The sequence below is a fragment of the Corvus kubaryi genome, unplaced genomic scaffold (genome assembly GCF_017639235.1).
Source record: "Corvus kubaryi isolate FWS band 111438036 unplaced genomic scaffold, C.kubaryi_AGA036_p1.0 37284, whole genome shotgun sequence".
NCBI classification, from domain to species: domain Eukaryota; kingdom Metazoa; phylum Chordata; class Aves; order Passeriformes; family Corvidae; genus Corvus; species Corvus kubaryi.
Genome location: NW_024581088.1, coordinates 957,162 through 968,987, shown reverse-complemented (window position 1 = coordinate 968,987; position 11,826 = coordinate 957,162). Strand labels below are relative to the sequence as shown.

The window sequence follows — 11,826 nt, the reverse complement described above, 5'->3', positions numbered from 1 at the left end:
AAAAAAGGGGGAGGGAAGCAGCAAAATGGGGGGGAAGCAGCAAAAAAGGGGGCAAAACAGCAAAAAAGGAGGGAAAACAGCAAAAAGGGGGGGTGGGGGGGAACAGCAAAAAGGAGCCCAGGAGGGGCGGGCTGTGGGAGGGCTCTGAAAGCACCGGGGTGGGAAAGCACTCAAGGCTGGAATCCATAAAAGCTTCATGGGAATATGCAGGTGCTCGATGCCTGTCTGGGCCAGACTGGTCCAGGCTGGAATTGCCATCCCTGGAAGTGCTCAAGGCCAGGTTGGAGCAGCCTGGGCTAGTGGGAGGTGTGGCTGGCCACGGCAGGGGTGGCACTGGATGGGTCCTTCCCACCCAGGCCATTCTGGGATTCATTTTGAACGCAGCCAAAATGCCCATGTCAGAAGCACAGACACCTCCAGCTTCCCTGTGGCTGCTCCTTCCCGTGCCCTGTGAGACCCTGGAAAACCCAAGCCAGGAGTGGAGCGGTGCCATCAGCTCCATGCCCCCCTGCTGGCCCTGGCACTGAGTCAGCAGCAGCTGCTGGGGCTGGGGGCAGAGCCCTGACACGGTTTGACCAATTCAAATGTTCTGTCTGAGCAGTGTGCCCCTCCTCTGGGTGGGACTGGGGCTCCTGCCCCTTTTCCAGAGCTCTCCAACAGCCCCTGAGCAGGGAGCTGGGCTGGGAGCTTTGCTCTCCGCCACAGACACATTTCCCACCGGGAAAATCACAAACCAAAAGCAGTTTGGGGATTTGGGAGTGGTGAAATCTCCTTGAATAATACCATGAAAATGTCATGAAAACATTGACATCGAACCAGAAGGGCCTCAAAGAACCCCTCACCAGGAGCATGGAAATGGCCCCATGGCACCTCAAAGAACCCCTCACCAGGAGCATGGAAATGGCCCCTTGGCACCTCAGAGAACCCCTCACCAGGAGCGTGGAAATGTCCCCCTGGCACCTCAGAGAACCCCTCACCAGGAGCATGGAAATGTCCCCCTGGCACCTCAGAGAACCCCTCACCACATGTCTGGACGCATCCCCGTGGTCCCCTGGCAGGTTCTGGCCCCTGTGCCAGGCTCCCATCGGGTGCCACCCCCGTCCTGCACTGCCAGCCTCGCTCCTGCCTCTCAGCACAGCCACGCTTGTGGAATTTTGAAGATTTTTGTGAGTAAGGTTCCATCAGGATAAATAAAAAGCCATCTCCACACTGCTCATACGTCTGTGGTTCCCATCCCTCACCAGCCCCTGTGCTGCTCTTCCCAAAAAGGCTTATAGAGCCCGTAGAACCCCACACAACCATTAAACCCAAGGTTCAGCTCCAGTATCCGTCTCTGAGATGGAACTGGGACCAATTTCTACTGATCTTGGACCTCCCTTGGTGGTCACCACTTCAGAAGAGGCTCCTTGCTCCCCTCTCTCCTGTGTGCAGCCCAAAGGACGCCCAGGAGCCCTTTGTGGGGAGTCCATCCCGGTTTTCCAGCCTCAGGCATGGAAGGCACGAGGTCCCTTGCACTGCCTGGCTGTCCCAGCTGCCAGAACCCTGTGTTTGCCTTCCCCAGGGGGCTGCAACCCTGTGGGTCCCGGGGGCTGTGAGCCCCCTGAGCGGGCAGGGTCCCATGCTGGATGTTGAGCCTCGTGGTGCCAAACAGAGCAGGCAGAGATGAGGAAAAGCGGGGTGAGGATAAAATGGAGATTCCCAGCACAGATGGGGCTGAGGCTGAGCAGAGAGTCTGAGCTGGAGGAATGGGAACCTCACCCCCCCCATGGAGGGTCAAGGACACAGGAGGGGAGCACCAGCACAAGCTTTGTTCTCTCAGCCCTTTCCCGGGGCTGAAAGGAATACAGGAATATACTGAAAATCCAGGAAGCAACCAGATGGCCGGGGAAACTGAAACAGGAGCTAGGAAGTCCCTGAGCTCCCTTTTAAAGCCTTTAAAAATTCATCGAATGAAGTGAAGGTGTTAAAGTTGCTTCTCCCTGGGCACAGCAACATTTGAACATCTAAAGCAGAGAAGAGCAGGGACTCCGGAGGAAATGATCCCGTTTTCCCCAGGGCTGAGCCGCTGCCGCTGTCCTTGGAGGGAGCCTGTGTGATCTGAGCTGGACCCAAGGGGGACAGCAGAGCAAAGAGAGCCCCGAGTGCCACCTGGGAGACCCCAGGGTTATCTGATCCTCCATGAGGCACCAGCCAGGGGTCACCGCCCGCCTCCCAACGAGGCTCCCTTGCGACTTCTGCTCCTTTTCCCTGGTGCTGCCCATGCTTCCCTCTCTCCAAGGAGGCTGGGACAGCTGAGGGTCGTGGTTAGGCCTGGCTTAACCTCTGCCATGGGAGCGGCTGAGCTGGACTAAATCCTCATGGCTGCTCTGCAGCCAGCACAGTTCAGGGAAGACAAAATCCTTGTGCTGGGCAGAGTCATTTTGTCCCTTGTCACCTGCATTCCCTGCTGCTAACAATAGCTTTAAAGATTTTTTTCTTTTTTAATTTACTTTGTGCACAAACTTGGCACCTCGAGCGCAATCTGAGCCCGAGCTTCCAAAGGCAGAGCCTGCAGGGCCCCGGGAGGAGCTCGGGGGATGCAAAGCTTGGCAAGGTGCGAAGGTTGAAGCTGCAGCAATGAAGTGCGCAGGTCTGGTTTAATCAGGCTCAGCTCAGGGGTGTGAGGAGAGCCCGGGCTCAGAGCAGGCTCAGGGTCGTTCTGTGCTACAAACCCAAGAGGAGTGGCCTTGGAAGGAGCCTTGGGATGGGGAAAAACAAAGTCTGGTGCTTTTAAAAGAAAGCCCTAAAATAGATCCTCCTGGGGAGGCCGGTCCTGGAGGGAGGCTGTGTTGGCTGCCTATTGATCCCAATCTCTATTGATCTCAGACCCCCACACCCACGGGAAGGCACATTTTGGGATATTTATAAACAGGAGGAGAGAGCAGAGGCTCCCTGCCGAGCCTGCAGAGCGCTGAACGCTCTGGGCAGGTTTGGGGAGGCAGATCTCCTCAGGCTGGGCTGCAGCCACCAGGATGAGAGTGCAGGGAGCCCTAAAGCTCCTCTGAAAGCTTTTCTGGGACACAGGAGGGCTCCCACTTTCCTGGGTGCTTATCAGAAGTTAGACCCGGCTTTCCTCACACATATTTTCAGCAAATGAATCCATCCAGACAAATCCCACCCCTTTTACAAGGATTTACAGGCTGCAAACATGAGATCCGAACCCCCACAGGTGGGATTCACTGAACCCCTGCTGGTGGGGATATAGGTAAAGCTCAAACTGACCTCCAGGGGCATTCCCAGTCCCAACCCTTCCTCTCCCCAGTGCCCTTGGCACACCTTCACGGCATTTGGGCTCTATCTGATTATTTATTGGCATAACCCTCATTGAGTTCCTCTAATCCAGGCAGGAAATGCAGACCTGGGCTGGGATACCAACAATAAAGCTCCCCACGGCGATCACTGGGGGAAAAGGACTTCACAGACAGATGGTTTGTAGCATTCTGAGGTGTAACTGGGAAGGAAAAAAAGTCCCCTGCAAGGCAGAAAACAAGATCTGAGTGACAGCCTCGTGTAATGGACGGCACCTCAGGAGCCACAAACTTCCAGAGTCAGGGACTACAAAGCACTTGGAGCTTCAGAGCGTTTTGTGCTGGGTTCTTTTCCCACCTTCTGCAGTAAATTTGAAATGAAGAAGCAGAGGACGCACTTGAAAAGACACCACGTCTCTAAACAACTGCTGCTGCTTTGAGTTCTGGCACAAGGGGAGAGCTGAGGGTGCCGGGTGAGGTATAAAATCCAACATTTCTGCCTGGGAGCTGCACGTGTGAGAGCACGGAGGGACAGGGGAATCAGAGCTGTTGTTTGTTGCTTTTGAACCGTGGCTGGGGCTGATCCCAGCTCGAAGGGAGGACTGCAAGGACCTGATAACTCCTTGTGTGTCCCCAGGGCAGGAGCAGCACTCACAAGGGGATAAAGACCCTTTCCACTCCCAAACAGGCTTAACCTGCCCGATTACAGAGCCGGCACAGCTCATTTCCCCTCACCACAGCTCCTCTCAGCTCCCAAACTCATCCTCACCCTCTGCAGCCAGAAATCCCCAGGTTTTTGCTGCCCTCTCCCACTTTCTGTCGCTGCTGCTGCCCCCCAGTTGTGTTTAACCAAGATTAGTAAAACATTTCCATCTTCCAGGTTTGGAAAGCCTCTGAGCTGATGCTAGAAAGTAAAAAAAAAAAAAGCCAGCAATGCAACAAAAGTCTCCAATCTCTTCTTCCCTCTAATAATTCATCTGGAAACATGAAAAAATCAGTTTGGGAATGAAACTTTTATCCCAGCCTCCCATTGCCTTGTGTGGGCTGAGCTCCTCTGCAGGACCCCAGGGACAGCCACGGTGTCCATCACACTGGGCTTCCCAAAACAAGCCCTTTCCAGAGAGGACGAGGGTTTAGGAGAGAAAACCGACGGAGGCTACGGAACCATCTCAGGTCTCCAGGCAGAAGGGGGCTGTGGTGGGAGGCTGAAGGGACCTGCACGGCGGGGACTGAGGCAGAGTTTTAATGGCAAAGGTGATCAACCCCTGGAACAAACGCCTGACCAGGAGGGACATCTCCTGCCTGACCAGGAGGGACATCTCCTGCCTGACCAGGAGGGACACACCCAGCCCGTCCCCAGGCCCCGGTGCCTCGGAGGACGCTGTTGGAGGTAACAGAGTGAAAACCCACGGCTGCTGATGGTTTGTTTCCCACTTTGGAGGCTCTGAGCTCCTCCTGGACCTTCAAACCCAGGAGAAGCCACCCTTGAGGGAGGATGATGGAGCTGCTGGAGCTGCCACAGCACTCCCAGCCCACTGCATCCTGTTTTCCCGGCCCAGAGCATCCTGTTCTGGATGGAGCCAGGGGAGCCAGGACCACCCAGTGCCCGCCAGGAATCCCTGCCAGCATGGGGAGGGGGCTCCTCCTGCCCCCCTTCCCAGAAATCAGCTTATCCAGCATTCAGGAGAGGGAGAATGGACAAAACCAACGGAGAGCAGGTTCAGCTGAGCACCCACGGCAGGTCAGGGGTGCCAGAGAGGCTTTGGAGCATCACCCGCCCCTGCCCAGCCCCTCACACCGACCCCACCCTTCAGTCCTGGCTGCCCACACACTAAAAGATCCCAATTTCCTTTCTCTGGAATACTCAGCTCATTTTTTTTCCCCGAGTACAAGAACACGAGATCACTGAGAACTGAACGCTGAGAACAAGGTCCTTGTTGACAGCAAGGAAAAAAAATATCCCAGAGCTCAGAGCAGAGATGAGGAGCACATCAAAGCAGGAGGAAATGTCACTGGTGCACCCTCGTCCCCGTAACCATCCCCAACACACTCCCTGCTCTACTGAACCCTTTTCTCCTCCACTCACGGCTGCCGGGCGTCTGCTCACTGAGCCTGGCTGGAGGGGACTTTTCGGAGCTTCTGTTCACTCCCTCCTGTCCAGTTCCCTCCCCTGGCTGGGCATGAATCAGCCCTGGAGGCAGCAGCGATTCCTGGCACCCCCAGCGCCCTGCTTCACAAAACAATACACAATGGATTATTCAGAGCACACCCTGCGTCACACACGGGTAATTATAAACATGAAATCTATCAAATAGTGACAATTAACAGCGGATTTGACAGAGTAACACACTCCAAATAGCCTGGTGGTTGATTACGTCTTATTAATGAAATGCCAAAACATTGAGGGCTCTTAGCAGGACAATTAATTGCTCCCAATAAATCTGACTTCTGCCAGACCTCTTCTTTCAAGGAGGCTTTGGGACATCTGGGGAGGGTTATTTTTTAAAGCGGTGGCTGATGGTTCCTACAGACAATTCCCTGGGAGCTGGGAGGGCTGGAGCCACCAACACACAGGAATGAGCAGAAGGGAGTTAGGGACGAGGGCAACCCCAGCACCGGAGCAATTTTATGCAAACTGAGGTGGATGGGGGTGTAAGACTCCAACCGAGATCCACTCCCAGCACTTGCCCTGCAAACATCCAGGGCCAGCAGATTCCTTGGAAAAGTGTCCTCAGACACAGTGGCCCAGCTTGAAGGGGATCCAGGTTTCCAAAGAGGATCCCAGGCTGCCGGGAGAGGGTGAACAGACCCAGAGGGAGACCTGGCCCAGCCAGAGGTGTCCAGAGCCACCAGGCTGGTTGTCACTAACCCGGGAACGGGCTGTGGGGACAAAGGGCACAGGGACTGTTGTGCCAGTGGCCCCACTCCTGCAGAAACCAGGAACATCGGCTGCCTTGGACACACAGGACTTGCAGCACTGCTGCCAAAGGTGGTCTGTGTGTCCATCCCTCTCTCCGTCCATCCCTCCCTCTGTCCATCCATCCATCCCCTCGGAGCAGCTGTTTTACCCCACCCCCTGCCTGTGGCAGGAGTATCCCAGTGACCCCACACCCAGCAGTCGCTGGGAATGGGCCTTTCCCAAGGGCCAAGCCCCGGAGCTGTGAGGCTGCAGAGCTCCGAGCACTCCCTGGCCCCAGCCCGTGCTGGAGAACCTCGCCATCCTCAATTCCCCAGGCACCAGATCCTGTCAGGGAGAGCAGGGTCAGTCTGTGCTGCTTTCCCTGCCAGCTCCTGCTCCCTGGAAGATCTCAGCAAAACTGTTCCAGAACCCCAGGGATCATTTCCTGCTGGAGCAGCACTGAGCTCTCGGGGTGGCACAAATTACAGCGTCCTTATTTTTATGTCAGCCTTTATTTGAAGGGAACGTACGAGAGAAATCTGATGCTGGCGGGGGTCTGAAACCCACAAGCACTCTGTAAACAGCTCGACCCTGAGAGATTCCCATGTCTCTTCCCGAAGCACCAGGAGAACAGCAGCTCTGGATAATTGGAAACAGTTACGGAGACTTCATTTTCTTGGTTTTCCTGGGATTTTCTCTCGGGCTGGCTGTTCCCAACCTTAATACCTGGCAGGGCTGATCAGCTCTTTGGAATCTCATTTGCATAAGAGCTGATGTGCTGAGAGGGGAAATCACTGCCCCGAGGAGGTCAGGGATACTCAGGGGGAAAAGGAGAGAGGCCCTTTCTCCTCGAGTGCTGCTTTTAAAAGGGGTCAGGGCAGAGTCTCTGGGGCTGAATGAATAAACAGATCCCAAAGAACACTTTCCTGTGACATCCTTGGCAGCCTCTGGATGTGTCCGTGCACCCTTTGGGACGTTTGCTAATTAGCAGCACAAACAGTGCAGGTATCCAAACCCTGCCCACGGGACACTTCCCTGGGGTCACAGCAGCTCCTGCAGCTCCCTGTGCTGGGACAGGCTGGGAGCCCAGCAGGGCTCACCTGGCCCGGGGCTTCCTCCTCTGTTTGCCCAAGGTTTGGCAGGAGGGGAAACCCCTCAGAGGCACGGAGGTGTCTCTGCACACTCTGAGGGGACAGAGCCTCGTCAGGCACAACTCATTAACTCCGGGAGGCTCTGCCCCCCGACCCCCGCAGGACCAGGTCCTGGGCAGGGGGAGAGCACAAACCCAGGGAACAGAGGCTGGGAAGGGACGGAGCCAAACTGGGTTTGTGCAGGACATCAGCGGAGCCATTCCCGCAACCGAACAAATTCCAGCTCCTGGGGCTGGCTCACGTTCTGGTTTAACAGCTCAGCATCCAGGAGACAGAGATGCCAAGGAAATGATACGCACCCAGCGTTCTCCCCGCTGTCACCTGTCTGTCTGCACGTGCTGTCACCTGTGCCAGCCACCCCAGCACCCTGCAGGACACCCGGGGACCACAGCAAACCCCCACTGCCTGCAGCCTGTTCAAAGGCAAAGCAGCCCCATTTTAACCCTCCTGCACTCCTGAATATCCAAACCCCTACAGATACCACGGGAAGGACTTCGGGAAAAGGCCTGGAAATACAGGAGGGTAAGGAAAAGGGATGGATCAGAGAGCCCCAAACCTACACCTCCCCCCAGCTCCGCCAGGCATCGCTCAGTGCTGGGGGTTCAGAGGTGAACCCACTGGGCCCTGCCACCCCCACTGGGCAGTGTCCCCACCCAGGGACAGCCACCAAACCTGCAGAGCTGCCCACACAACAGGGAACGCTCCAGGCATGGAACAACACGGATCCAAACCCTCCAGCCAGGTGACATGGCTGGATGATGCCTGGAAAAGGGAGGTCCAGGAAGGGTCCAGGTCCAAAAAGGGGCCTGGAAGCCCCAGCTGGGACAGGCCCGAGGGCAGCGTTCAGTGCAGATGTTCAGGGACAGACCCGGGGACAGAATTCAGTGCAGATGTTTCAGGTTTGCCTTTCTCCTGCTGTAAAAATGCAAACGCAGTTATGCCCAGCAAGCCTCCACAGGCTGATGTTAAGTTCAAGGAATGAGAGGGCACTTTTAGAACCACCCACTGTATTTCTTTACGTTTTCCAGGTCCTGCCCATGGGCTCCAGGTTCAACAGACTGAATTCAGACTGTGGCTTTTATTGCCACTGCTTAATGTCTTTATTCTGTGAACCATTTTCACATGTTAGTGCTTTTATCGAAGGAGGCTGCAGTTAATTAAAAGCAGACCTATAAACCAGTTTGTTTCTATTGCCCTCTTTTCATGATAGCCCAAGAACTATTGCATAATACCCAGCATTTACTGGAGTTTCTGGCTCACACTTTTAACACCAACCACATTCACAGGTTAATAACACAATTAAAGCCTCCCCAGCCTTGCAAAGCTCCTCCATAGGATCGATTCCCAGTGCATCGTTAGCTGGGGACTGTTTGAACTGAATAAAACTGACTTGGTCTTGTTTACACAACATCAAAAACCCTCTCCATTTACCTCGGGAAGGCACCTGGCTACAGTGAACGCTCTCAGACCCTTCTGACATTCCCAGCATTTTCTGAAAAGGCTCTGCCTGTTTGAATTTGCATCTCCTCATAGGTTGCCTGCCATATTTTATCCCAAATCAATAAAAGTTCTATGAGCACAAATCTAAAATGATGGTGGAGGGCATTTCTAGTCCAAGGAGTTCTCAGTGCGCTTTTTGCTCAGTTTACCACAACTCTGGAAGACAAAACATGCACAGCACCCTCGTTTCATGGGTCAAGCCATGATTTCGCTTAGAAATTAGGACATTTCGAGAGAAAGACAACGAGAAGCTTGCATTGCATCGAACTTACAGGGGCAGCTTTCCTGAAGGCAGAGGGAGCCGCACGGGACCGGCCATTGAAACGCGCCTGGGCTGGGGCAGGAAAGCCCGGACAAGCAGCCACCAAAATGTTGTTTCTAAACCCATCTACAGCTACAGATCCGCCGTGGTACGGAAGGGATCGGCTGCATCAGCAGAGCCCTCCAGCACATTGCGATTGGACAGAACCTGCGTGGTGACGGAGCCAGGAGGCTCAGCCCCGCTCCCCGCCCGGCTGAGGCAGGCGAGGAAGGAGATTCGGGTTAAATCACCCGTTGTGCCAACTCTTGCTCTGGTTTGGTTTGGGGTTTTTTCTCCTCGCAAGCCAGGGCTCGATGGCAGGGAGCTGCTTGCGAAGCGCTCCTGTTCCCTGCCCAAATCTTCCTGTTCCCAGGACCAAACCCCCGCCCCACGGAGAACTTAAGGGAAGGCGTTGGGAGAACCTCTGCACACTGCTGAGGAACTCAGGAGCAGAACGCAGCTCCTGCAGGACAGACCCTGCCCAGGAGAGCCCTGCAGCCCTGAGACCCCCTGGAAGCTTCACCCCGAGCAGGATCGGGCTGCGGTCCCTCTCTTCCCGGCGCGATTCTGCCCCGAGCCATGCAGACCCCTCCGGGCAGAGCCTTTACCCACAGGTGCAGTGCAGAGAGGATCTGGCTACAGGTCCAGAGCATCCCCTGAGCAAACAGCCGAGCATCCACCGAGACTCCCCGAACTGAAAGGATGAAGCTACCCCGTCAAACCCTTCCCGGGAATAAAGTCCCACACATGCACTCCAGGGGGAAGGGTGCGTGCAAGAGACCCTCTCCCTCCCCACGGGGAGCCAGCTGGAATATTCCCTGGTAAAGAAACGGCATCGGGAGCTCTTACCTGCTCGGATCTGTATTCCCAGCTAGCAGCACACCTACAGCCCCAGGCTCTCAGGGGGCATCGCGGGGGTGCAGATTGCTGCAGGTCATGGGTGTGTACAGCCAGAAGCAAAAAAAACCCGACCCAAAACAACCCCCCCAAAATCCCCCAAAAGCCACAACATGACCCAAATGAGAGCCCTGCAACGGCTGTCTCGTTACAAGCAAGATGAGATGAAGGAGGGGTTTTTACTTGCTCTGAGGCATCATATGGAGCTTAATCACAGCAGTTACGTATTGGGTTCTTTTGGCCTTCAATCAAGTGTGTCATTTCGGTGGCAGCTGCCTACGTGATGCCAGCACCCTGGGCGCTCCAGTCCTGTGCCAGCGCCGGCCTTGTGCAGCTATTCTACAGCTCAACAGCGGGCAAATTCCATTTCCCAGGCTGCGGGAAGCTCCTCCTGTAGTCCAGCGAGCCCTTGGAGCCACGCAGGATCACACACCTCTCCTCCGGCACCCAGAGCCCGGGGAGCCGCTCCCACCGCAGCTCCCGTCCCGCTCTCATGTCCCGGCGCAGCCCATCCGTATCCCGAGGACTCTCCCACTCACCACTCTCCCAAAGCCACCGGGAGGGGACACAGCTCGCCAGGCGCCCCGCGGTGAGCGCGGCACGGCGCTAAGGGGGAGGCAGCTGCTCCATGGAAAACAGCGAAACTTGGTGGGTGGGAAAGGTCTGAGGAGCTGCTGAGTAGCCGAAAGCGGCTCGCCCAGGAGCCGGCACAGCCCGGCAGCTCGGCCCGCCCCACTGCAGCCCCGGGGCTGCTCGAGGGGGCGAGCAGGAGGCGATCGCTGCAAATCAGGTGTTAAACCTGGCGATTGAATCAGCAGAAAGCAGCCGGGGCTGGGCTCATCACAGCTCCGAGCCGGGGACGGGCACGACTCTGCTCGGAGCCTTTTGGTTGCCGACAGCGGCATCAGGAGGTGTTTGGGGCCAAATTCCTCCGTCAAGTGCATTTGTTGGGTTTGACAGATCCATTAGGACCCATCCGTTCGAACCGATGGCCGATGCTCCCTGTGCCCTGGGATCTGGGATCTCCACCCGTGTCCAGCTCCCCGGGAGCAGGACACCGCAGGGACACCGAGCTCTCATTACATCACCCGCGCTACGGACGAGCGGGGGGCCAGCAAATGAATAAAAAAGGTTTTCTGGGCAGCCGAAGTGCTGTTGTGCCGCTCCATGGCAACTCCACAAACCCGCGTGTGAGCGCCCACAGCCGCACACCGCCCGAGAGGGGGGACAGCCGCGAATCCATCACACCGCGGGGCTGGGTACCGAGGGGAGGAGGGGATGAGCATCCCGAGCATCCCCCCCGCGCACCCCCGCGGCCACCCGCGGATCCCCCGCCGGCATCGCTCGGCTGCCGGCCCGTCTGACCCGGCTGGCAAGGCTGGCTGAAGCCCCAACAGGTTCCCCGTGGAGCTGCGGTGCCCCCGAGCCGGGGAGGGGAGGGCGCTGCCTGCGCGCAGCCGGCTCCCTGCGAGCCCTCCCCTCCTCCCCGCCCGGCCGGGGGGCAGCCCGAGCTCCCCATCCCTCGCCACCTCCTCACTCACCTCTCCACCAGCCGCCTCCTCCGCCACAGGTTTGCTCGGCTCCACTGTTCCCCCCCCCCCCCCTCCAGATCGCTCCCAGACGAGTAATTCAAAGGAGGATGGAGGGAGGAGGCACAGAGAGATCTGGGCGGTGAGGATGGCGGAGAGAGAGAAAAAAATAATATAAAAAAAAAAAAAATCGAGCAAAGGGATGAAATCAAATCAAACAAGCGAAGAACCGGACCGAGATGAGGCGATGCTGGAGGAGGAG

At 56.5% G+C, this 11,826-nt stretch overlaps 1 protein-coding gene across 3 annotated transcripts in view; it reads right to left on the bottom strand.

The window, feature by feature from the left end:
- The window catches only part of CALN1 (calneuron 1), a 125,209-nt gene extending 113,389 nt beyond the window's left edge, over positions 1 to 11,820 (bottom strand). Inside the window, exon 1 of one of the 3 annotated variants that reach the window (XM_042025868.1) lies at positions 11,577 to 11,820. Coding sequence is in view for 1 of the 3 variants with exons in the window: in XM_042025866.1 (XP_041881800.1) it covers positions 9,110 to 9,156 (47 nt within the window). In the remaining 2 variants the exon portion in view is untranslated. Of the gene's footprint in view, positions 1 to 9,109; positions 9,207 to 9,987; positions 10,544 to 11,576 lie in introns of those variants that run through there. The other 2 variants (XM_042025867.1, XM_042025866.1) reach the window with 2 other exon arrangements.
- Positions 11,821 to 11,826: the final 6 nt, after the last annotated feature.